General features: G+C 43.5%; 1 protein-coding gene across 1 annotated transcript in view; it reads left to right on the top strand.

The window, feature by feature from the left end:
• The window catches only part of GRIN2D (glutamate ionotropic receptor NMDA type subunit 2D), a 68158-nt gene extending 44088 nt beyond the window's left edge, over positions 1-24070 (top strand). The window contains exons 11-14 of the mRNA XM_039335077.1: positions 991-1151; positions 5207-5394; positions 10714-10946; positions 17313-24070. Of these exons, the coding sequence (XP_039191011.1) occupies positions 991-1151; positions 5207-5394; positions 10714-10946; positions 17313-18755 (2025 nt within the window). The 3' untranslated portion in view covers positions 18756-24070. The remainder of the gene's footprint in view (positions 1-990; positions 1152-5206; positions 5395-10713; positions 10947-17312) is intronic.
• Positions 24071-27103: the final 3033 nt, after the last annotated feature.

Below are 27103 nucleotides of genomic sequence, written 5' to 3'. Positions count from 1 at the left end.
AAAATATATTGCAGTGATAGCGAACCTTTTAGAGACCGAGTGCCCCAAAATAGGCCCCGCCCCACTCCACCTCCTGCCCCACCCCTGCTCTGCCCTCCATCCTCCACCCCGCCTGCCCGCAGGGCCACTCACTGCCTCCAGGGCCCACCGCAGATCGCCCAGGCAGCCCAGCAGCGCTATGGTGCCACACCCTCTGCCTGCGCTCTGCAGCATCAACTGTGTGGGATGGGGCATGAGGGCAGAGTCTTGTCTACATTGCCTGGCTGCCATGTCCTTGGCTGCGCTGCTCTGTGTGGGCCACACTCAAGGGCGACTCTCCTTCAGGGGGGCTGCTGGAGAGGAGGAGGTCACGGGGGGAGGCAAGGCTGGGGCAACGGCACGTGTGCCCACAGAAAGGGCTCCGAGTGCCGCCTCTGGCACCCATGCCATAGGTTCGCCACCACTGATATATTGTATATTTTATATATATTGTAAAAAGGTAAAGGAATCCCTGTGAATTTTTATTGTGTTAGTTGTGTCCACCTCTAAGAGGCGTTGCTCATCTCTGTTTCAAGGCCACATATGCACACATACAAAATAAACACACACACACACACACACAAACACACACACTGCGCAGTGGCTCAGCAATTAAAATGCTGGGCTTGTTGGCTGGAAAGCCAGCTAATTAAGATTAATAATTGTTTTAAAAACCCAAAATTTTCATCAGTCCAGCAATGAGCTCTCCTCCTAATTATCCATCTACCAGCCAGCCAGCTCTAGGTTTACATGACCCCTGACATAGCAGAAATCTCCTGATATCTAGAAATCCTAAGTTTTTATATATGATGTCTATTGTGATCAGGGCTAGCCAAACATCATGTATTTCACTCAGCCAAAACACAGAAGCCTCCAATCCTCTCTGATAGGATTAGTCTCCTCTTTTCTGAGAGTGTTTCCATTTCTAAGGATGGGCTGGCAATGCCTGTTTCATTTGTCTACTCTCCTCAGTTCCAGAGACCCCAGCACCATTATCCTCCTTTGAGATTTGGCACAGTTCCTAATGGTAGCACCGAAAAAAATATTCGGAACAACTATGGAGAAATGCACGAATATATGGGGAAATACAACCAGCGCAGTGTGGAAGATGCACTTCAGAATCTGCAGACAGGGTAAGTAAAGGGGGAATGGCAGAAAAGATGGGTATAACATTGGGAGAACTGGGGTAGGGAAGACAAGATTGTTGTTGTTTTCTCCCCCTTGTCTTCATTTAGCCACCCCGATTTTAATACTGTCTCCTATGATCTAGAGTATATGGTCTGTGGTCACTCACATTCCAGCTGGTGTTGTCAGGTACAAAGAATCAGGACCAGACATTAAGTTCCAATTAAGAAAATTCATAAGCATCTAGTCAGCTATCGGCCGGCACTAAATTGGCACTAGATAAAAGTTAATGGAATTCATGGTCTTAGACCTTTGTAGGAACTTAAGGATTCCAGGTTAATTACTCACTTGACTCCACCTCCAGACTCTACCTGCTCTTCTCCTACAGGTGTAACATCTGAAGATCTTACCGGCAAACACATTCCAGCAAGTTTTAGATGTATCTCACATGCACTCCATTGATTGGCTATGCTTGGACTGCAGTCATACACCCTGAAAAAGGGGCCATGTTTCACCCTGCTTTTGCAACTCACAGCTGCAAAGGGATATTAATTGCTGTGGTGATTACAGTGTGACATTTGATTAAGCAAGTGTCATGGGTGGCTGTTGGATGTGGCTGGTGACATGGCTGACTCTCACAGCCATATTAGTTTGTGACCTTGTAACACAAGTTTGTTAATTAGTTTTTATTAAATAAATCGTAGTCAAGTCAATAACATGAGTTTTGGTCAATTAATCAGTGAGTCGGTTGAAAGATTCATGTGAAAAAGGAGCTCTAAAGGCAAATATATATATATATAAAGGCAAATATATATATATATATATATATATATATATATATATATATATATAGGCAAATATATATATATATAAAGGCAAATATATATATATATAAAGGCAAATTATATATATATATAATTTTCAGAGCAGGCACAACTGGGATAGAGAAAACAACTTCTTAGACGTGTTTCTCCCATGCGAAAGGACAGTCTCTTCAAGGACTTGTATTACTTAAAAACTAAAAAATGTCAAACCCTGTGGGCTTATTTATTTATTTAATTTTTATTTTGCCTTTATTGCTTTATAAGTAACTCAAGGTGGTGAACATTTATGGTACTTCCTCCTCCTCCAATTTCCCCCACAAAAATAACTCTGTGGGGTAAGTTGGTCTGGCAGAGAGGGACTGGCTCAAAGTCACCCAGCCGGCGGGACTAGAACTCACAGTCTCCTGGTTATTGGCCCGAAATCACCCAGCTGTCTTTCATGCCTAAAGCAGGACTAGAATTTATAATCTCCTAATTTCTAGGCCAGCACCTTAACCAATATACTAGACTGGCTCTTACCATTTTTATCAGTGGTAAACGATTGCTTTGGGACAATCACAATATTCTGAATCCTTTCAGTTCAATCAGTGTATCTGCAAATCTTCTGAATACAGTACTTACCTGAGAGTAAGTCTGTATTTATGTTTAAAGAAATAAATAAATCTGCCAAGGCTGGGTGTGGCTTCCTGGCATCTTGTCATGAATGCATGTTAGTCCAACTGTGTCTACTACTAAACAGGCTTCCCACTGTTTGTCACAACCGCGCTTTCTATGAATGTCTATGAATTCTTGCTGATTTCTTTTGGAAAGAAATTAAATAAAACGAGTCCCACCCCATGTGGGACCCAGTGCTAAAAGAATTATGCAGCATTAGGCTTTTTAGTAAAACTGCTATGGGGGTGGGTTATATCTGAATTTTTCATTTGTGAATGTTTTGCGACTTAAATATAATTTTCCATAATACAGGAGGGATTATAGCTCAGCCTCCTTTGAGCAGACATATGGGTAGGGTCTTCATTGCTGTTGGAACAGCTGTCAAGCCTGCTATCAATTTAAAAAGCCAACTGGCTGGGTTATTATAAATATATGATTTACTATTTAATCCTATATACCAAGATCACATTCATATATGCTGCTAATTAAGATAGATTAACAGCTACCCCATGATTCTGCAGAAAATTATAAACACTCACACACATACATTAGTCTCACTAGTTTAGTTAAAAGTGAATTTTATCCGGAAGGGAATTTGTTATATTATATTATTTGTTTTGCTGTTTAAACTCCTGCAGACTTCTTTTGATTTTGTTTGCAGCCCACTAGTATTTCTACCCCCATCCCAATTTCAAATCCGGAGCTGGTTCCAGGCATTATTTTGTTGCTGTGATGTGCAAAATTATTGAAGAACTGTTTTCTAACCTTAGTAATTTTAAGATATGTGGACTTCAACTCCCAGAATACCCCACTCTTCTCATTTCTGGCTGGGGTATTCTGGGAATTGAAGTCCACATATCTTAAAATGGCTAAGGAAGGTCTCTTTAGATAAGGAAGCAAAACAGTAGACATCTCCCCAGCCTGTAATGAGTTCACTATAATAAGAATATACGGCTATTACGCATATAAATTCACCGAAATAAGACCATCAGGCTATTATGCATATTAGGAACTAGAAGTGGCATTATTGTACAACTAACGTACTTAAGAGGAGATGGATGAAAAGATGAAGGGTTATATATACATTAGTGAATGGATCAAATTGAGGGAGCAATGAAGAACAAGATGGAGGACAGATTTATTCTAACAATAAATAACTTTTTTTCTTACTGGCTCATGAATTGTATTCCCATGAATTGTATTCTGCCTATTTTTTTTTACTGTTTTAGGGATATTAATCAGTCATAAAGAGCCAGTTTAGTGGTTAAGGCACCAGGCTAGAAAGTGGGAGACCTTGAGTTCTAGTTCAGCCTTAAACAGTGGTGGCGAACCTATGGCCCGGCTGCCAGAGGCGGCACTCGGAGCCCTCTTTGTGGGCACACATGCCGTTGCCCCAGCCTTGCCTCCCCCCGCGACCCCCTCCTCTCCAGCAGCCCCCCTGAGGGAGAGTCGCCCCCGAGCATGGCCACATGGAGCAGTGAAGCCAAGGACATGGCAGCCAGGCAGCATAGACAAGACTCTGCCCTCACACCCCAACATGCAGTTGATGCTGCAAGGATGCGGGCAGAGGGTGTGGCTGCTATAGTGCTGCTGGGTTTCCTGGGCAATCTGCGATGGGCTCTGGAGGCAGTGAGTGGTCCTGTGGGTAGGTGGGCGGGGATGGGGGGGCAGAGCGGGGATGGGGCAGGAGGTGGAGCAGGGACGGGGCCAGTTTTTGGGCATTCAGTTTCTAAAAGGTTTGCCATCACTGGCCTTAAACATGAAACAGTTAGGTGACCTTGGGCCAGTTATTCACTCTCAGCTGAACCCACCTCACACCCTTGTTGTGGGAAAAATAGGAGGAGAAAAGTGTGGTGGATAGGTTTGCCACCTTGAGTTATTTATAAAAAATAATAAAAATGGAATATAAATAAATAAAATAATATTTATGTTATGCTGTTTATTAATATAGATTGAGGTTTAAGATATACTCGGCTAGGCTACCAGACCAGTCCCACAGGTTATTTGCTAGCTTCTTCCTTCTGGCCATCTCCAGACGTGGCTTTCATCCCAGTTAGCTAATCTAAACTAGCCACATTTTGCCTCTCAGGAAAACAGCTCTGCAACTTTCTGTGCATCTATCAAACCAACTTACTTTTAAGCTTTATGGATTAGACTCCAAGAAAACTCTATATTCCTTCAAGATTCAAAAAATGTGTATAGGGTTCTTGGTGCTCTCTGAGCCTGGTTGGTTTTTGTTGTTGTTGTTGTTTTGCAGATGTTTCATTACCCAACTAGGTAACATTATCAGTACTAGGTGCATCATCAGAGCTAGCACTGATGATGTTACCTAGATGAGTAATGAATCATCTGCAAGGAAATAACCAAGTTCTGAGAGTGTCAAGGGGAGCACAGTTCAATCCTGAGTTACAAATATTATCTTCTATTGAAAAAATAGGTGTCCGGTTTATTTGGAACAAATACTTAGATTGGTTTCAAAAGAAAGACATCAAATGCGCAGATCCTTACAGCCCATCTTCCCTGAGGTGCACCTTTTATGTGTTCCCCTCAACTCATCTCAGCCTGCCTTTTTCCCCCACCTGCAGGAAACTGGACGCCTTCATTTATGATGCAGCTGTCCTCAACTACATGGCCCGCAAGGAAGAAGGTTGCAAACTTGTCACCATTGGAAGTGGGAAGGTCTTTGCCACGACAGGCTATGGCATTGCCCTGCAAAAAGGATCCAAATGGAAACGGCCCATTGACCTGGCCCTACTTCAGTTTCTCAGCGATGGTAAGATTTCATGGATCAGGTCCAAGTTCTAAGGCCAGGGGTGTCAAACTGCCGGCTCGTGGGCCGGATGCATCGTGCTGAAACTGTGCCCATCCCATTGCCAGCAATGGAGGAAAAAAGTCACGATACTTCACGACACGTCATGTGACGTTGTGAGTTTGACACCCCTGTTCTAAGGAGACACACCAGAATTAAAGTGGAATGCCTGGGTTAGAAGCAAATGATGAATTGGGAGGTGGAAATAAATGCTGAGATTGACTTTTTGAAATATATCAGTGCTTAAAAGGGAGAATATTATGCATTATGCTAAGTGCATACTCTCAAGTTAGTGTCACTGGAAAAAAGTATTTTTTTTTAACTATATAGCCCCACTGAACTGTGAAGAGGTCTAGAATGAAAGTACCAAATGTGATTCAGAGTACCTGTAAATGTAGCATGTATGTAGCATGTCAGGAGCACCTTTAAGCAAGGTTGGCTCCATCTTAAGATTGGCAAATTCAGGAAAAGGTACAATGACTTTAAGGTGTTCCTGAGAGATGCTATAAGTGGGCCCCTGCAGGCTCCCAATCAGATGTTGCCCTTTGGAGCCAAATCTCCATGCAGCCATCTCCCAAATTATATAGTCTAAATTGGTAACAGCTTCCACTGTGGGGCATCTGGCATCTAATTTCTAAGCTATATATTTAAAATAATTCCTAAAATTTTAAGTTCAAGACTTATGCATGGTCCACGCTCTGTTCTCAGATTGATAAACAACAATCTACTTCACTTGTCTGCCATCAAGTTGGATTAAGTAGCATCACTGTGATAAGAGAAAATATTTCCTCTCCTCAGCTAGAAATGTGCTGTAATGCTATTTTTCAGTGCACAATTTTTTTTAAAAAAATGTACATAATAAGTACATTCAAAGAAAAATGTATAGTAAATGTGCAAGAGGAAGAAAAGAAAGAAAAGAAAAAACATGAAAAGAGATATTAAAAATGGCTTCCAATTTTCCTCTCCGCAGTAATAATACATACAATTCTAATCAAATCTCTCTCTCCAAGATTTCATCCTAATCATTATTCTTTTTAATCATCAAAACCATAAGTCACAAAATCATTTTCTTTTTCATGCCAAAAAAAAATCCATAAAGGGTTTCCAGTGGTTGATGAATGTCAATAATAACCTTTCTCTAATCAAAAAAGCCAATTTGGCCATCTCAGCAAATTCTATCAATTTCATCTGATATTCCTCCATGGTGGGTAATGCTGAAACTTTTCACTTTGTGCTTATGTTAATTGCCACAGTAATCATATATTGAAATAATCTTCCATGGCTTTTTAAAAACTCTTTATCAGTCTCATAAGGAAAGGTTCTGGCTTCAATTGAATGTCTAAAATCCTCTGTATGTATTGAAATCCATTTTTTAAAAGCTTTTTTACACATCTCCCAAGCATGATAAAATATGCCTTCAAGTTGTTCACATTCCCATATATTTGAAATGCCTTTATATCTTCTAAATAATTTATCTGGTGTCATGTACCCATAATACATCATTTTTATATAAATTAACTTTGAGATCATAACAATGTAAATTTCAACCTTTTTGACCATATATTGATAGATTGATCCATTTGTATATAACATAACTTCTTTAACCTGCTTTTCTTCCATTTCAAATTTCAAGAAAAGTTTATATATTTTAGCAATTACACGTTCATCATCAGTGCACAATTGCATTTCAAATTCTGTCTTCCTTTTCTTTATACCATAAGTCTGTCTATCCATTTTAAATCTTTTTGATAACTGTAAAAGGGAAAACCACTGATAACTATATCCTACTCTACCATGTTAAATTAAAGGGGTTGCTGAATCTCCATTAATTTATAGTATATTAACTATTTGTCTATTTGTCTTTGCCTGTTGTTTCTCTTAAGTAAAATGTTTCTTGTGCTGAGATCCATAAAGATGTTTTGGGGCACAGCCTTGGTTTATATCTATTCCATGTTCTCGGTATGGTCTTTTCAAATGAAATGATTTTTAAAATCCACGTTAACTTTATTGTAGCATAAATATACATGCCATCCATATGTCAGGTCCTGTACTACTAATTCTAAAAGTCTTTTGTTTCTCAGCAATAGCCATTTTTTCATACAAACAAACAAACAAACAAACACTCCAAAATATAATTTCAAAACTGGAAAACCCAATCCTCCTCTTTCCTTTGCATCTTGTTAGCACTCTGTATTTAAATTGTGTTTTTCCTCCTGCATACAAATCTAGATATATATTTTTGCCTTTACCTGAATAGTATATCAGTTGACAAAACAGGTATTGTCTGAAACAAAAACATTCTAGGCAAAACATTGATGTTTATCACAGAAATTCTCCCACAAAGTGACAATTTTAATTTTCCCCATCTTAGCGTGTCTTTCTTAATTTCATACCATGTCTGAACATAATTTATTTTGAAATAACATACAGTTCACATTTGTCACAGTAATACCCTAGGTATTTTACTTTTTCTCAATATTAAAATCAGTTTTTTCCATCAGTTCTATTTGATCTTCTGTTTTCATGTTTTTTGATAGCATCTTCTGTTTTGTAAGCTTTAGTTAGCACTGATGAGTTTTAACACACACTAATTATTCATTTACACTTACAGTAAAAATTGTCAAATATAAGATTGCATTTTTCTTCTGTACTGAGAAATCTATGCTTAGTTTCTTTCAAATGAAATATTACTGGTAATATCAATTTGATTTACAAGTGGAGTGTAATAGAAGCAAATGGATATTCCTGCAGCAAGCAGCAAATGCACTGTTCATGCACTGAAAATTAAGGGAGAAAAAACAAGGCATTGTGTTGTGCTGTCTGCTTCAGCTTCAGCTAGCAAAAGTCAGTTCTATTCCAGTTTAAAAATGCAAACTAAGTTTTTATCATCACTTTTCAAACATTCATGATACTTGCATTTTTCAGTGCTGCAGACTCAAATTCATTATAGCTGATGAAAATCTATTTTTAAAACAATTGTTTACGGAAAAAGGCCCCTTAGTGGCTTCCTCTATCCTTCCACTCTTGGCCTTTGCACCATTCCCAGATATGCCAGCCAGTTAGTCCTTGACTTACAACCATTCCCTTAGTGGCTGTTCAAAGCCACAATGGCACTGAAATAAGTGATTTATGACCATTTTTCACACTTAACGACCATTGCAGCATTCCTGTGGTCACGTGAACAAAATTTGGATGCTTGACAACTGGGAGGTATTTATGACGGTTGCAGCATCCTGGGTTCACGTGATCTCCTTTTGTGACCTTCTGACAAGCAAAGTCAATGGGGAAGCCAGATTCACTTAACAACCGTGCTTCTAACCTAACGACTGCAGTGATTCCCTTAACAACGGTGGCAAGAAAGGTCATAAAAAGGAACAAAATTCACTTAACAACTATCTTGCTTAACCATGGAAAGTTGGACTCAATTGTTGTGTGTCGAGGACTACCTGTAACTTCTCTGGTCACACACCAACTTCTTTGTTAACAGCAGAGACAAACAACTTCTGCCTCTGCCGCTTCAGTTTTGCAGCATGTCTAAGCTTCAAGTTTCCCCTGGGTGGGAAGTCTCACTTCGTTCCAAATCCCCAACAGCCCTGGCAACATTCCAGGGCTGCATCATGAAGTATCATGGTAGTCCTTTGCTGGTCTTTGCCACAGTTACTCTGGTTATCTAGAATCATGATCCCTAACCTTTTGGGCACCAGGAACCGGTTCCGTGCAGAAAGGTTTTTCCACAGACTGGAGAGTGCGTGGTTTTGTGTGCTGCCTGCATCCCACAGATGGGACTTTGTTTGTGCGGACCGGTACCAGTCCACGGACCGGAGGTTGGGGACCCCTGATTTAGGAGACATTAAATAAATAGGCAGAATCTTTAAGTTCTGATGGGAAGCGTAGCCCTGATCGGATGCCAGTTTTTCTATTCAGCCATTGGTCAATTGAGGTTTGCTCATATGATGCTGTTTGCTGCTGAGGTTGAGAGGAGAATTACTGGCCAGTGTTAAGAAGGGTAGATGAAAGTTTGAGGAGTGAAAATGAGGCACTGTGGAAGAGCCTTCCAATATTGCTCTGGTCCTGAATCAGCTTTTCCCCGTTGTGTTTGTGAATGCCACTGGCAGATTTCTCTAGCCCTCCTGCATACAGGCAGTCCTCAACTTACAACAGTTCACGTAGTAATAGTAGTAGTAGTAGTAGTAGTAAAGTTGGAAGGGACCTTGGAGGTCATCTAGTCCAACCCCCTGCTCAGGCAGGAAACCCTATACCATTTCAGACAAATGGCTGTCCAGTCTCTTCTTAAAAACTTCCAGTGACTGTTCAAAGTTGCAATGGCACTGAAAAAAGTGACTCATATACATTTTTCACAGTTACACCCTTTGTAGCATCCCCACAATCATGTTATCAAAAGTCAGATGCTTGGCAGCTTGTTCATACTTAGACTGTTGCTGTGTCCCAAGGTCATGGGATCACCTTTTGCGATCTTTTGACAAGCAAAGTCAATGGGGACGCCAGATTCCCTTGACAACCGGGTTACTAACTTATCAACTGGAATGATTCACGTAACAACTGTGTCAAGAAAGATCATAAAACGGGGCAAAACTCACTTAACAAATGTTGCACTTAACAACAGAAATTTTGGGCTCAATTGTGGTTGTAAGTCAAGGACTGCCTATACTGCTAATGCAACCAAAGGACAACAGCTTAAGAAAGGCTGTACGAGACGGTCAGCGCTGCTTGGTCATTTGAGGCCTTGGCAATCAATTTCTGTCCAGAACAAGAGGATTTGCATTTTATGGCAGGAAGGAAAGGACAGGGGAGAAGGACATCTGCGCAGTCCTATCATAATGGTATGTGACAATGACTTTGAGAAACAAGAGGGAGAGCTGCAGACTAGACAACAGCCAGTCTGATAAACAAAAATCAGACTCTGAATGAGGAGAATGGAGAAAGTGTCTCAGAAGGGATCTTCCCTAGTTTTCAGCAGAGGAAAAGTACAGGAGGGGAGAGATACTTTCAGACTTGAAAGAGTCTCTTGCTGTAATTTTACAACAGAGGTCTTCAGACTTGGCCCTTTTATGACTTGTGGACTTCAACTCCCAGAATTCCTCAGCCAGGCACACTGGCTGAGGAATTCTGGGAGTTGAAATCCACAAGTCATAAAAGGGCCAAGTTTGAAGAGCCCTGCTTTACAATAAAGGAAGTATTAGTCCTTACAGGTGTTGATTCTTCTCTGGACCACCTTAAAGAGCCGACAGCAATATTTTCTACCACTGCCCTTCTTTGTTTCAGATGAGATTGAGCTCCTGGAGCGCCTGTGGCTTTCAGGGATTTGCCACAACGACAAAATTGAGGTGATGAGTAGTAAACTGGATATTGACAACATGGCAGGAGTCTTCTACATGCTTTTGGTAGCCATGGGGCTGAGCCTGCTCGTCTTTGCCTGGGAACATCTCATCTATTGGAAACTGCGCCACTGCATGAGACACACGGGCCGGCTGGACTTCCTACTGGCCTTCAGCAGGGTGAGTTTGTAAAAGAGGCTGCAGTTTCCATGTACACCCCACAGCTGTTTGCTTCCTTCTGCAGACTTCTTCACAGTTTCTCTTAATTCTCTCCTTTTATCTAGAGCTGCAGGATTTTAATGATTGCATTGCTCAAATATTCCAAGGAGTAATGGAAACAGAACTTTTTAGAATTTTATGGTTTAAAAAAAAACATGTTTCTGGAGGCTTGGAGGATATGTGTGTATATAGGCAATGAAATATGGAAATTCATAAACAAGAGCAAGGAGCTCGTCAAGATTGCAAGTATGACTGTTAGGTCTGACATTATCTAAAATTAAATTATGCAAAGGAAATCAACTTACACAGGTTTGCTTGTTGTACATCATTTGTTCAGAACATGGAAGCTAGCCTACTTGAGATAGGAATCAGCTGTTTTTAGGCCATGCATTCCTGCTTCTATTTTCCTCAATCCCATCTCTTTATCTGGGCATGTCTAAAGATAAACATAGATTGAGTAATACCGTGTGTGGGAGTGGGCCTAATATACCATATATGCTGGCGTATAAGGCGACTTCCGCAAGCGTTAAAATCGGCGCCAAAGACGGGGGGGTCGTCTTATACGCCGAGTCGTCTTATACGCCAGAAATACTGTTAGTTTCCGGCATATAAGACGACGTTCTAGGAATGCGACTCGGCGCCAAAGACAGGGGTCGTCTTATACGCCGGGTCGCCTTGTACGCCGGCATATACGGTAAGCCGTATTCTAAAAATAAGCCCTAATTAGGATCCCGCCCACTCTGTCCCACCTGGCTGCTGCAATGGGGCAGGATGCCACGTGGTAATCTCACCGCTGTTGCCACAACAAGGCAAGGCAGGTGGAACTGCCCCACACGCCCCGCACCTGCTTCCTTCTGGCCCCTCCAGCCAGATCATTCCTTGCTCCCTTTCACTTCCCTCCTGAGCTGGATTGCCATGCTACAGAGGATGGGTGGGGTAGGCCTGGTCCCCCTCCGCCATTTCGGAGCCAGGCAGGAGTGACGACAAAAAGCTCCGCTGCCATTGTGCGCCGCTGAGGCGCTTTCTTCACACTCTACCCCACAGATCACCTGCCTGGCGGCAGCCTCCTCCTCCTCCTCCACCACCACCAACTCTCCTGTGGCTTGCGCCATGACTGGGTGGCACAAGCCTTCCCTGCCGCCTTCTTCCGCCAGCCCTCTGTCACCACCGCTGGAGAGAATGGAGAACAGGAAGCGGAGCGGCTCTGCGCAGCAATGCAAAGCAGAGAAGAGCACTTGTTTGCTGCCCTGCATTTCAACACTAACCTGCTTTCCAGCTCTGGCATGTTTCTCTCCTGCTGAAAAGTTCAGTCAGACCTTCCAACTTCTCCTGAAATCTTTTTTTTATTCACGAGAAGTTGGAAGGTCTGACTGAACTTTTTTTAGTCCCACGAACTCGGTTTCAGCAGGAGAGAAACACGCCAGAGCTGGAAAGCAGGTTCGTACTGAAAGTTTTTATGTTCTGGAGGAGAAGTGGCAGGAAATGGGGCTGCCATTTTGAGAATGGAGAAGGGAGACGTGGGGCGATGCAGGGCGGCAAGCAAGTGCTCTTCTCTGCTCTGCATCGCTCCACAAAGCTGCTCCCTGTTCTCCGTTCTGTCCAGTGCAAGCGACGGAGGGCTGGTGGAGGGAGGTGGCAGGGGAGGCTTGTGCTACCCGGTCATGATGCAAGCCATGGGAAAGTTGGCGGAGGAGAAAGAGGCAGCGGCTGTCACCGGACAGATGATCTGTGGAGTGGAGCATAAGGAAAGCCTCTCCAGTGGGCGCACAGTGGCAGCAGAGCCTTTTGCTGTCATTTCCCCTGGCTCTGAAACGGCGGGAGGGGACCAGGCCTATCCCGCTCCTCCTCTGTACGGAAGCATGGCAATCTGGCTGAGGTGGGGAGTGAAAAGGGAGCAAGAAATGGCTTAGCTGTGGGGGGGCTAAAGGAAGCAGGTGTGGGGCACGTGGGGCAGCTCCACTCCTTCCCCACCTGCCTTTCCTCGTTGTGGCGGCGGCAGCATGGTGTGTTATGTGGCCTCCTGCCAGCAGCCATGTTGGATGGGGCTGTTGGTGCCGCCGCCGCGATACAAGGCAGGTGTCATGAAAAATATAAGACTGCCCCAAAATAAGACCTAATGCCTCTTTTGGAGGCAAAAATAATATAAGACCAGGTGTTACTTTCGGGGAAACATGGTAGCCCCACTTTTGAAGCCTACATGGCTTGTTTTGGTCACTAAAGGGCATCTCTTTTCTAAGGAAAACTGGCTGTAGTAGTCTGTAACAAAAACTAGCTTGCAAACATAACTCAATTGTTAGCGCCTTTAATGTTAAAAAACACCCCCCTACTTCTCAACATTTTTTAAAAAAATGCACTTCTTTTTAAATCAAGGCAGACTATGAGCATGCTGTCGAATAAATATGTTTTCATTCAACTTGAGGGGGAAAAAAACTGGCTAGCTTGCCTGAAGAACTGGAGGTGGCAACGTGCTGATTTGTACGTCTATCAAATGCAGTGATATACTGAGAGAAACCAGATTCACTCTCAAAAGTGGGGGGGGGGAGAAGAGGAATAAATGCATCAATCAAATGTTAATGTGATGTTAGTCGGCATTCTACAACTCCATGCCTCTAATTTTTTAAAAAAGAAATCTAGATAGTTGGTGACTAATTTCTAAAAAGTTGGGGAGAAGGAGAAGGAAGAGGAGCTATGTATTTGATTTTAAAGCCTAGTTTTGAGCTTTCAAAAAGACCACTAAAGGAAGCTTAGGCAGCATCAAGCTCTGATGTGGTTTTAGAGGAAGAAACAAATTACAGGTAGTCCTTGACTTACCGTACATCCATTCGTTTAGTGACTGTTCAACCTTACACTGGTACTTAAAAAAGTGGCTCATGACCGTTTTTCACACTTATGACTGTTGCAGGATGCTTGGCAACTGGCATGTATTTATGACAGTTGCAGAGTCCCAAAGTGATGTGATCACTATTTTTAACCTTCCCAGGGGCTTCCAAAAAGCAAAGACAATGGGGGAAGCTGGAGCCACTTAATGATCGCAGTTGTAAAATCAGACGTGACTTACTTCCACTTCCAGCTGTAGTTACAAGTCAAGGGCTACCTGTAGTTTTTATTTGCACGTGTCAATCACTTTATAAAAACCAATGAAAATTGCTGTTGTCTTGTACTGAAATTAAGTTTAAAAATGGTGGGAGAGAATCCAATTCATCCAAGAGGCAGAAATCCAATCTAACATTTGATTTCTCTGCTTGCTCCCCTGATCTCTTGTAATCCTAAGTATCTAATTGGATTTCTTCCATCCCGTACCCATCCCTTCTGCTCTTCTTCCTCTCTGCTCTTCTCCATTTATTAGCCTGGTGTTCTTGCTCTGCAACCAGTTGTCTACACTGAAAGGCAAATTCAACAACATGGCAGGATGATGTCTATCAGTAGCAGGAGGCTATTTGTAAGGGGGAATTATCTTTGCAATAGTGGTGAATATTGTCTAAGAAAGAAATTATCTTTCTTAGGTTCAGGGTGGAAGGATTCACATGGTGTTCCCCTAACCGAGTAAGAGAGAAGATGAAAAGTTGAGAGGTCACCGTATACAGAGCTGGCTGGGGAATTCTGGGAGTTGAAGTCCACCCATCTTAAACTTGCCAAGGTTGAGAAACACTAATATGGAGGATGCCCTGGATAGACAGAAGAAAGATGCAAGTTGACAATCAAATTGGCTGGAGTAGTCCTTCACTTATGACTGTAATAGAAATTTCCCATTACAGTTGTAAGTCATGACGATTGTAAACCAGGCCACCAATCTTTTTTAATGACCTTGTTTTACAGTGGTCATTAAGCAAACACCACGGTTGTTAAGTGAACCACTTCTTTGCTATGGGCTGGTTATTTGCTGGGTATTTGCTTCCAGTTTTCAGCAAGAACATTGTAAAACACGGTCATATGACTGGCATGCAGCAACTGGTCATACATGTGGGCAGTGGTGGGATTCAGCCGGTTCACACCGCTTCAGCAGAACCGGTAGCTAATTTTTTGTTGCCCAGGCCCAGAATGGACTTCCAGAAGCGGCATCAACACAGAGAACCGGTTGTTCACATATTTGAATCCCATCACTGCATGTGGGCCAGTTGCCAAGCATCCAAAATGTGGTCACGTGACCAGGGGGGTTATAAGTCATCAGAGCTTCAGAGCTGAATTGTAAGTACCCTGGGGAGGTCTGTTGGTCCTTTGAACAGTTGCTAAGTGATTGATTGCAAGTCAAAGGACTACCTATACCCATGGTGGCAAACCTATGGCATGTGTGCCACAGGCGGCATGCGGAGCCGTCTCTGGTGGCACATGAGCCATTGCTGGGCCGAGCTACTCCCTCCTCCTCTCCGTGCATGCACAGTCTGGGAATAGGCGAGAGGCTATAAAAGGAGCAACTTTCTGTGGAAGCAGCATTTGCTGCAGACAGCTTGAGAGCGAGCACGAGTCGGAGCGGACAGCGAGCAAGTGAGCAAGCACAAGCCGACAGCTCAGTGGCCACACCCACTCGGTGGCCATGCCCACCCAGCACCCGGCGATGCATAAGTGGGTTTTGGGTTGCAGTTTGGGCACTCGGTCTCTAAAAGGTTCGCCACCACTGACCTATACCAAGAAAGATACAAATAGTCCTCAACTTATGACCACAATTGAACCCAAAAATTCTGTTGCTAAACGAGAAATTTGTTAAGTAAATTTTGCCCTATTTTACAATCTTTTTTTAGCACAGTTGTTAAGTGAATCACTGCAACTGTTACGTTAATGACAAGTTTGTTAAGTGCATCTGGTTTCCCCATTGACTTTGTTGGTCAGAAAGTCACAAAAGGTGATCACATGACTCTGGGACACAGCAACCATTATAAATACGAGCCAATTACCAAGTGGACAAATTGTTATCACATGACTGTGGGGGTGCGGCAAGAACCATAACTCTGAAAACCAATCATAAGTCACATTTTTAGTGCTGTTGTAACTTTGAATGGTCACTAAATGAACTGTTGTAAGTTGAAGACTACCTGTACTTTAAAAATGCTGCAAATTCACATGAAGATAAAAGAGGGAGGAGTGCAAGCACATTCCAATTTACAAGATCCTGTTACTATAGCTATTCTAGTGAAAATAGATCTAGGCCTACAGAATGTCTGTTTCTTAATCTGATCTAATTTATAGGGCTGACCAAAGTAAAGAATTCCAGTTCTTCTGGAATTCATAGCGCTGCCTTGGTACATCTTGAATAGGTATGTTATGCAAGGGTTCGTTAGGATGACACTTGTCAAACTGGGGATTTAATATAAAGAGACTCAAAAAAGACAAATTGGCTGAGGAATTTGATGCTGGGTTATTGTATTCAGAGTAAAGCTGTTGGGTGGCAGAGGTGACATAGGAAATGGACATATGGGGAAGAAGCGAGAGGAGTCATCTGTATTTCACTGAAATTCTCAAGTTGCACTTAGAAAAAGATAATTGTGTAAAACCGGGGAGCAGTGATTTATTATATTGTTATTATTATGGTTGTATGTCAGGAGTTATTGCAGGTAGATAAAAAGGTATTTTAACTTGAGTGAGATCTCCAGCTTAGCCAGCTTGGCTATTGTTTCCCTTATCTGGGCAATCTCTGTAAAGGTAGGCGTTTTCCCAAGCTATTCAAAGATTATGCTGAGAACTTAACTTAGAATTTTCTTAATACAGAACTAATATAGATAGTTCTTGACTTAAGAAGAGCTTGGAGAACCATTTGTCTGAAATGGCATAGTGTTTCCTGCTTAAGCAGAGGGTTGGACTAGAAGACCTCCATGGTCCCTTCCAATGGTTACTTAGTGACTGTTCAAAGTTGTGACAGACTTCCACCCCCATGGTCATGTGATTACATTTTGGGTGCTTAGGACTGGCCCACATTTAGGACTGTTTGTAACATCTCACAGTCATGTGACTGAATTTTACAACTTTTTTTGCCGGAAACTGGTGTTTATTTCCAGTTTTCCACAAAAAGTGCCTATTGGTACAATGGGTTTGCTTAACGACTGCCAGAAAAATGGTTATAAAATCAGGGGTCATCAGGTGGTGACCTGCTTTAGCAACCACTATGATTTATGACTAATTCTGAGCTTAACTACAGTCATAAATTGAGGACACCTGTATGTTATTGTCCTACCTGCCCAGGCATCATTTTAGGGAGCATTCTCTTGTTTGCAAAATTTCCAGTGCTTTTTCTACATTATAGTTTTGCCTGCTTGCTAGACGTAAAAAACATAGTTATGGTTGAAGAACCTTCTTATATATATCTATATCTATATCTACTTCTCCCATTTCTTCCAGGGCATGTATAGTTGTTGTAGCAGTGAAGACCCCAAAATACCAGACCAGCAGCAGTTGCCCATTCTGAATCACACCTACGGACCATCACGAGGTGCAGCCCCAGCTCTGCCCAGTCCTCCTGGGCCTCCGCTCCCCTGGTCCAGCTTCCTGCCTCGTGAACGGCGCATTGTGGAGCGGTGGCGTCATGCCCGTAGCCCCAACTGTTACAAGGATTTGTACCCCCCTACACCTGCAGAACTCCCTACCACTAAACCACCACGCCACAGCCTCAAGAGTCCTTTCTCGGATGGCTTCCACCGATTCTATGGCCCCATCGAACCTGAAGGGCTTTCAGATCATGTCAGTAGCAAAAAAATGGCACCCTGTCAACTCTCTCCCCCACAGTCTTCCCGTGGGCTGGAAAACCCTCCGTCCTACTTCGCTATAGTGCGGGAAAAAGATTCTCCAGACATGCCACCGGTGGCATCAGGTTGGCAACGCAAATCTCTCCGGGGTTTGTATGAAAGTTTCCAAGCAGGGAAAGGGGCTGGCCGAGCTTCCGAGGTGAAAAAATATGATGGTCCTACAAGCAGTTATCCTACTAAAAGCCCTTGTGAGTTGGAGAGAGGCACCTCCCGGTCTTTCGGGAAAGAGCGAAGCCGGTATGGCTACACCCGGCTCTCCTACGAAGATGAACGTTCCCCGCCGGTCCCCCGTTACCGACATGCTGAGGAAGCATCTCTGCCACGAGCTGAGCCAGAAGCAAAATGCCCAAACACGTCAAGCCGCGAGAGGAGCTCCCGGGCTCATATCTGCCGCAGTCATTCTCACCCACTTGCCGTTGGTGCCAGTTTGCACAGCCAAAGTCATTATGTGGACTTTTCAGACTCTGATTCCGACATCTGTGAGAGGGATAGTGATGGTCACAGCTGCTGGTACCAGTCGCCAGATTATTTCTGCACCTACCCCTCCCGAGAGAGGCAGCTCTTTGCCACACACAAGCCTCTACACTACTGGTCGGCCGACAAGTTGGCCAAATGCCACGGGTGTCACGGTCCTTGCCAGCACTGCCTGAGCCTAGAAATGCTCCCACCACCCACTCCGCCGTGCCGCAAGGAAGCCTTGCATTATTTGAGCTGCTCGGAAGAGCATTTGGAACGCCGGCTGGACTGGGAGCATCGACACTGTAGCCACTACAGTTGCCTAGTTCCTCGGCGTCGCCACGGCTTCCACCGACGCTGCCACCACCATTCCTGTGAGCTGGGGCCAGGCGGTGGAGTCCTTCACCCGACCTCCCGTAGTCTGGAGGACCTCAGCTCCTGCCACATGATGCGCTGTGGGGCTTCCCATCGACACCAGGGTGGCTTCTCCCCGGAGTGGCTGCCACGCCGGGTGAGTCGAAGCGGGGAGCTTTTTGCCAGGCGCGGTTCGGCCCATTTCTCCAGCCTGGAGTCCGAGGTATGACCAGCGCCAGGTGGGGCGGGCATGGGAGAGGGGTAGAGAAAGACATTTAAGATGAAATAACAGAAAAAAGACTGAATTGTGGTTGAGACTCAGAAGGTGGAGATGGCACCGTGACCCAACTCAAGGAACAAAGGCAATACCACGACGATGGCCACAGAGAGGGGGGTGCAGATCAGGGCCACCAATGAACCCACTAAGGGCATGCTGCTATAATGCCACCAAGAAGAGATGGCATAGTGTCATATCTCCCTGCCACAGAGAAGGGGAATTGTTCAACCAAAAGAGTATCACAGATAAAACCACAGTGGGGACTGGAACCACTAATATTCTCATTTAAAAAAACAAAAAAAAAATCAGAAGGGAGAACAGAGACGACATCTCAGAGAGGGGCAACACTCTGCTACTGCTACCCCAAGTGCCACCAGAATAGCCCCCCTAACAAAACACCCAATCCCTTGCACCAGCCAATTTGCAGTGAGGGGTGGGGGTACAGGGGAGCTGTTCCCACCTGCGTTTCCATAACAGACCTTTTATATCCAGAAAAAGGGCTTTCCTGCCACTCTGTGGCACTTCGGTGGGGTGGGGTCCTCTGATCGGTGGCAATGGGCTACTGCAACAGCAGGACTGCTCCTCTTTGAACAAGAGCCGAGTGAGGGTCCCAGCAGGTGGGGGCAAGTCCCTGTCCTCCCACAGATTGGCAGCTGGAGCAGCCAGTGCCATCTCAGGCTCCAGGGCAGGAGGTGGGTGGTGGAGGGCCTCCTCCACACGACTGTTTGGATCTTGCGGTGGGAAAGGATGGTAGGAGACAAAACTGTGACTTTGTTCAAACAGAAAACTGTGATATTTTTTCCTGCACATTTTCCTCTTCTCCCGTCTCACTTTCTTTGCTCTTCTTGTGCTTACTTTTATTTCTTCCTTTTCTCCATCGCATATATAAAAATTTGCAATCATGGGCTCCCCTCATTATGGAGATAGCAATCCTCAGCAAAAAAACACCACCTCTTAGGCAGAGGCGTGCAGACTCATCCATCTGGGTGCTGAGATGGACGTAAATAAGTCAATGAAACAATCGCAGTCCTGCACTTCACGCATCCCACCTGAGTCATATCCGAAAGGGTCTCTTCTCACAACACCTGCACCCCATATCCACCAGTGCACTGATGCTCTCCATGTTAAGAGAGCGATTATAGAAAATGATAGCAAACAGGATTGGGATGCTCTTCAGTTGACTGAAAGGGCACAGTGCTTCAACTGAGCAAAACAAAGCCAATAGAAGAAAAAAAAGTCTGATGCAATAGACAGATCATTTCCATCTACTATCTTAAGCCAACTGTGCAGGGCTTCTCTGTGCACACAGCAGGGGCAGAAACGGAAGAGGTGGACGTGATTGTGTGACTTCCCCGTCCCTTGCTTGCAAAGGGGTAGTTGTGCCATGTTGTGTGGGAAACTGAATGGGCTGCTGCTCTTGCAGACATTTCTTGTGCTTCTTCCCATACAAAAGAAGCACAAAATCACCATACGCACTTACACCACAATTGGGACCATAATTCTGTTGCTAAGCAAGGCAGTTGGTAAGTAGGCTTACCCAGTCTTATGATCTTTTTGCCACAGTTGTTAAGCAAATCACAGCAGTTATTAAGTGAATCATACAATCACGAAGTGAATCCAGCCGCTCCCATTGACTTTGCTTGTCAGAAGCTGGCTAGGAAGGTCGCGAATGGCAATTACATGTCCCCGGGATGCTGCAACGGTCGTAAATACATGGAGCCGAGGTTTAGTTAAATGACTGTGGAGATGCTGCAACATTCAAAAGTGAGAGTCACTTTTTTCAGTGCTCTTGTAACATTGAAGAGTCACTAAATAAACGGTTGTAAGTTGAGGACTATCTATACCTAAGAGTGGTCGAAGGAATGGAAATTTGTCTTCAGAGCCCAAGATCTTGAAATAACCCCACCTGAAATCTGACTTCAGCTGCCAAATGTAACACCAGACAAAACTAGGAAAGAGCCAAGTTTTTAGAGAAATGTGTGCTATCGTTGATTGGTAGAATCCACTGCAACAGGATGTGATTAGCCACCATTGTTGCACTTTCTCAAGGAGTGAAATTTTAAATTAAATGTCTGGAAAACTGCAGTATGACTGATAAGTAGGTGTGAGAGGAGGGAGCGTAGAATGGCAATAATTCAGGAATCAGCGAGGATTGAACGTGCTACAAAAAGCTTTGCTTCCAGTGTTATTTAGAACTTTTCTCTAGTGTGAGGTAGCATGTATCCTAATCAAGTTTGGGGAGAAATAAGATTGGAAGGTGGTAGAGCCTTCTGTTACCATCAGGCCACTGCCAGATTTATGTAAAACGACTCAAGGAGTCTCAACTTTTCTGGCCATTTTCGGCTGCCCTAAGGACAAAGGACTAGCCATTCAGAAGTGACTGCCAAGATGGTATGGCCCATGTCCCCCCCTCCGCCATGACCTCAAATAGAATGGGCCGTCTTGATAAGACAAGGACATCAAGCAGTAACTATAAAGAGTAGGAGGAATGGCAGAGGAGAACTTTTGGGTGGGGAGGGCCCAGGCATAGTTGTCACCAAAGTAATTTATTAGCAATCTATTTCCTCCTGACAACCTAATAAAAATCCATTAGGATGAGAAGGTTTTGCTTTGGGGGACCAGATGGGAGGGAACTCCACAGGCATAAGCAGAAGAAATATTCAAAACCTTTTTTCTTTGCATTCATTTTGTGCTGATACCTTTCTTACTAACCCCATTTTTGGTTATTTGTATGACCCTTCTTTTAACATCAATTCTAGCCCATGAAATAAGCACATCCATTTTAAGGTTATCCCAAGCTCCCAGTTTCCATTTCCATAGATAAGGCAATCAGAGATTCTGCCAAGGAAAAACTTGTGTGGAGGAGAGTCGATTTCACCTTTATTTCAGAAGTTGCCCCCCCCCCAGCCACAGGCATTGTGTTTGCCCAACTCCCCTTTCACTGTGTTTGTGCATATCTGTGCAGAATTCTAGGCAAGCTCAGTACCGTATTTGGTGTCAGGCTCAGAATTACAGATCCTGAACCTTCTTAATATTTCTGGTCCATATAACTGAAAGAAGGCAGTTCAAAAGATTAAGCTATGTCTGAAAATAGGGGTTTCTCCAGATTTGGACGTGGGAATTCACTAAATGGATCCTCCTTAAGTTGGTGGGTTTCAAATTCTGGGGCTTGTTGAGTGGCTCCAATTAATCTACTGTTTTATATTTTCTAAATTGCTCTTGATGGAGCACTGCAGGGAAGGAGGTGGTTTAAAAATTCTCATTTCCCAGAGTAATGCTTTGATTGCAAATGTAGCCATTTGGAGTAGAGGGCAGGCCTCATTTGATGTTTAATGCACGTTTGAGGTCTGCTTGCCAAAGTCTGCCAAGCTTAGTAGGATTCTGGGGGAGAAGGAGGAGGCTTACTGGAGTTCCTGCTCTTTCTGTGTGGAAGACTAGAAACAGAACGAGACCACCAAGCAAATACTGGATTCCTCCATCTGTGAGCCTTCAACAGACTGCCAATTTAAACTTGTCTCAGTGCAGAAGGGGAACCAAATTTCCACAGTTTCTGCCTCTCAGACAGGACTCCCTGGGCTAGATAGGCCATCAGTCAGACTTAGTAATCAGATTCCCTCCTTGCGCTGTTCCAGAGCCAAGTGATGCTTGTTCGCAGGGCCTTGTTTGAGGCGTTGCACTTCATTTGAGCCCCTTAGTCAGAGCAGGAGCTTGACAATTTGAGAAAGATGCAGAAGGCAGCAGCAAGGATGATCAAAGGTCTGGGAGAGGCAAGTTATACATTGAGATGCTAAAGGAACTGAGGCTGCTTAGCCCCAGAAAAATAAAATGTAGTTGTTGAAGGAAGAGAGACCTGGTGGCAGTCCTCGCATCTGTTTTAAAGTGTTGGAAGAGAACCCATGAAGGAGACACAAAAGAAGGAGCTTTTAATGAACTGGAAGGTGAGAGGAAGCCGAAGACATGAGATTGAATCATGAACACCACTGGGATTTAAAGGAAGCACTGATCTCATGACATTTTGTCACCAATAATGAAAAACACTGTGGTGTCAGTTATTCCCTGTCCTCCCATCATTTTTCCTTGAGGTGCTCATGTTCTTGAAAATTAATAGAGCCCTAAGGGAGACGTAAGGGGAATAAGACTGTTTCTGGGAAAACCAGCTGGTCCTGGCACACCCCAAACTACTCAGCCATAGAACATGCTAAGCTGGTGGGGCACTGGCTTTAGGAACAGGGCGTCCTGTCTCAGGGCTGGGGTTGGATCTGAGGGTCTGCAAAGTCCCACCCAACCCTCCAAGTTCTCCAATACAGTAGCAGCAAGAGTGGCCCAGTGCCAGGTGCCACAATAATACACTGTCACTCCCAAACTGGTGCATACACTGCCAAACACTGAACTGCAAGAAAATCTCTCTCTCTACACACACACACACACACACACACACACACACACACACACACACACTCCCAGTTACACATCTACAGTCAAGCACAAAGACATACAAGCACATACCGATCATGCCAGCAGACAGAGTAGTCCAGCTCTGCAACTGAAACCCACGTTGCGCCAAATGAAGCTAGTGTGCGGCTGACAGGAGTCTGCACAGCAAAAAATAAAAAGGAACCGCAGTCAATGTCACAAGCACAGGGCCTCCATCCCCAGCGCAGGAAGGCAGGGTCACTGTCACCCACCTGTGCATATGCTCTACGCTGGCGGTGCATTCTCGAAGAACGATTGTAATAGGACTGTGGCTCTCTCGATATTTTCCCTCTCATGAGGTAAGTGTATCCCCACTGTCACTTGTGAAGTGTAGCAAAAGACTTCCTTCCACTGTGCATCCCTGGGTCTGTCTTATGTGAAGTAGCCCCTTAGTCTATAGCAACCAAGGATGGATGGTCATAGCACCCCAGAGAGGACCAGCTTGGATGCCAGCAATTCATTTCATGTCCCATAAACACAGAGGCTCCAGTGACACTGCAGTAGGAACTCAAAAGAAGCCGTAGCCTATTTGAAAACATGCAGCAGAATATGCACTTCCGTGATGTACGTCTCAATTAAGACAGAGATACTACCATATGTGGAAACTCAGAGCCACACACACAATGCCCCTCACATATAGACACCCATCGAGAAGTCCATAATTTCTGCCTCTCCCAATTGTGCTTTTATTCTCTTTTCTCTCTCTCTTTCCTTCTCTTTCTCTCTTTTTCCTCGTGTCTCTCTTGGTCCCTTTTCCTGGGGGGGGGCAATTTAGTAATAACTTTAGAAATGCTGTTTTAGGGAGCGGGTTAAGGGGGTAGGGGTGGTATTTCTTTGAGCGGGAGGGGTTTCGCTGGGGAGGGGTCATGGGGCAGTGCCCCACACTAGAATGGGGCAGGGCTTGGGTGGGGCAGGGACCCAAGAATCCAGATTGGGGGTGGGCTTGGGGTTTTCGATACTATTTTAGGGTGTTCATAAGAAATAAAGGCTTTTTTAATCCCGCTCAGACGTTGACTCATGTGGTATTTTTGGAGTGTGCGTACCAAAGAATCATTTCTTTATTGGATAAATAATTCCATTTTTCTTTTTCTCCTGCAGTCTTTATTCCCTTTTTCCATTTCCCCCTCCCACTCAGTCCCTTCCAGTGTCAACAATAAGCAAAACAAAAGAGCAAACAGAAAAACTGTAAGCTTTGTTAAATCCTGTAAAATAAGCAACACACGATTTCAGAACATGTTTTAATTATGTAGCATCTAGTTCTCCTCAGTAGAGAGTTTAAACATTGCTGATCTGGATTTTTATGAAATTGGCATAGCATATTTATGGTTAAACATGCCTTCCTCATCTCTGAAAAACACAGGGTAGCATACTAAGACTTAGCTTCCCTTAGAAGGGAGAACTCTAATTTACAGTATATTAAATTTGTAATACAAATAGTACTCAACTTATGACCATAACTGAGTCCAGAATTATGGTCATAAGTCATGCCAGTTGTCAAATGGATTATAATATGACTATGCGAGATGTAGGACCTTTTTTGCGGTGTTTGTTAAGCACACCGTCATAAAGTGAACATTGTGGTTGTTAAATGAATACCACAGTGGTAAAGCAAAGGTCATTAAGTAAACCCATTGTCTGCAAAGGATGTTTTTGTTGCCAGAAACTGGATGTAAATATCAGTTCCCAGCAAAAACAGTTGTAAATCACAGTCATATGAGCACAGGATGCTGCAAATGGCCCTAAAATGGATCGATTGCCAAGCACCCAAAATGTGACAAGGGAACAGCCTTCAGAACTTCAAATCCAGATCCTAAGTACCTTTTGGGGATGCACGTAACTTTGAACAGTCACTAAGCAACCGGTCATAAGTTGAGGACTACCTATGTCCATTTTTAATATACAGGGTGTGTCAAAAGTCAGACCCCATAGATAGCTTATTTTATAAATTACATTGCATGTTTGAATTGGTTGCCATTTTCCTCTAACTACTTCTTTTCTATTTTGATGCATTATCCTTGAACGTTCTTAAGAACAGTAACATTTTTTTCTGATGCTTGCAAATTTTGATGTGCTGTTCTCCTTCAGATTCTCTATTGCAATGTTTCTCAACCTCAGCAAGTTTAAGATGTGCGGCTGGGGAATTCTGGGAGTTGAAGTCCACGCATCTTAAGTTGTTGAGGTTGAGAAACACTGGTCTATTGGCCTATGGGGCTTGACTTTTGGTGCACCCTGAAAATAATAAATAAATCCTACTGGAATTAAGCAGATTATAAAGCAAGCACGATGATCGGTTCTATATAAGATTTCACACAAAAGCCTCTCTAGCTGTAGCCATTCTTCACTACAAGAGAAAAGTCTCTTGAAGTTCTTTCTGATTATCTGCATCTCTATCCAATTCAAATATGTCACAGTTTCCTTTGCCGTTTCAATTCCTGCAGAATACTGAGAGCCAGTTTGGTCTAGCAATCGAGGAGGCTGGCCTAGAAACCAGGAGGCAGGGAGTTCTAGTGCTACCTTAGGCATGAAAGCCAACTGGGTAACTTTGGGCCAGTCGCTCTCTCTTAGCCCAACCCGCCTCACAGGAGTTGTTATTGTGGGGAAAATAGGAAGAAGGAATGTTATGTATGTTTAACAAAAAAGATAAAAATTTTAAAAAATCAGTTACTAAAAGCATGGTAAATGATTTCATATTTAAAAGAACATTGTTGCTCATTGCCATTAACTCATGATAATTAAGATGGCTCAATCAATAACAGTGTGGTCTTGTCTGTATCCATCTCAGTCTCTAAGGCATATCCCACAGTGTATGACCTGCATGTTATTTAACCCATAACTGCAGACAATCTTGGCAATTAAGCCATCTCTTCTCTTAGAAGACCAGAGTTAAAACAAAATGGATGTATAATCCAGAGCATTTTTATTCCCTGGCTACAGACTAGAGCAGAATGCTAAATATTATTCTCTTCTGGTTCAAAACAAAGGAAAAAAAACAGTTTTCTAATGGCTGAAACTTTGCTTGCGTGATGAGTATGGAGAAACTTCCACTGGATTTTTGCTGGTTCTACAGATGTTATTTCTTTATAAATTATTTTACAGGTGATCCTTGACTGATCAGTCACTTAGCAACCATTTGAAGTTATGATGGATCTCCCTGGGGGGTACTTGCAACCTGGATTAGAAATTTTGATAGCTGGGTCTCCCTCCCCCAACGGTCACATGACCACACTTTGGGCAGTTGGTAACTGCTCTGCATTTATGGCTATTTGCAGTCTCCTGCATCACGGTTTTGCTGAAAACCAGTATTTACTTCCAGATTTTGGCAAAACTGGCCCATAACGAATCACTGGTTCATTTAATACCTAAAATGTTTGCTTACTAACCACTTTGAAAAAGGTTGTGGGTGAGTTGATTTATGACCAATGCAACTTATGACCAGAGGAGTAGGCTCCATTACGGTCATAACTCAAAGACTACCTGTAAGTTCTTTCTCCAAGAAAGATACATAGAGTCCAGCAGCTTTCCCCATCTCCCCAATGTATTCTTCTCAATGGTCCTGTGAAATAAACTAAGCTAGTAGCTGGCCAAAGGTTACCCATTCACAATTGAACAGGGATTAATATTATGGCCTCCCTGGTCCTAGTTTAACCACTATGTACTAGGAAAAGAAATTAACTACTATCAATTGAGAATAACAGTATTGTTCAAGATACAGTTAAATGCCTTTCTTAAAAAATAACACTTGAACAAGTCTCTGACCTAGTCCTTGACTTACAATTGCAACTGAGCTCAACATTTATGTTGCTAAATGAGATTATTATTAAGTAAAT

Source organism: Crotalus tigris, unplaced genomic scaffold (genome assembly GCF_016545835.1).
Source record: "Crotalus tigris isolate CLP2741 ecotype Arizona unplaced genomic scaffold, ASM1654583v1 scf7180000017639.5415321, whole genome shotgun sequence".
NCBI classification, from domain to species: domain Eukaryota; kingdom Metazoa; phylum Chordata; class Lepidosauria; order Squamata; family Viperidae; genus Crotalus; species Crotalus tigris.
This window is presented reverse-complemented; position numbering and strand designations above follow the sequence as displayed.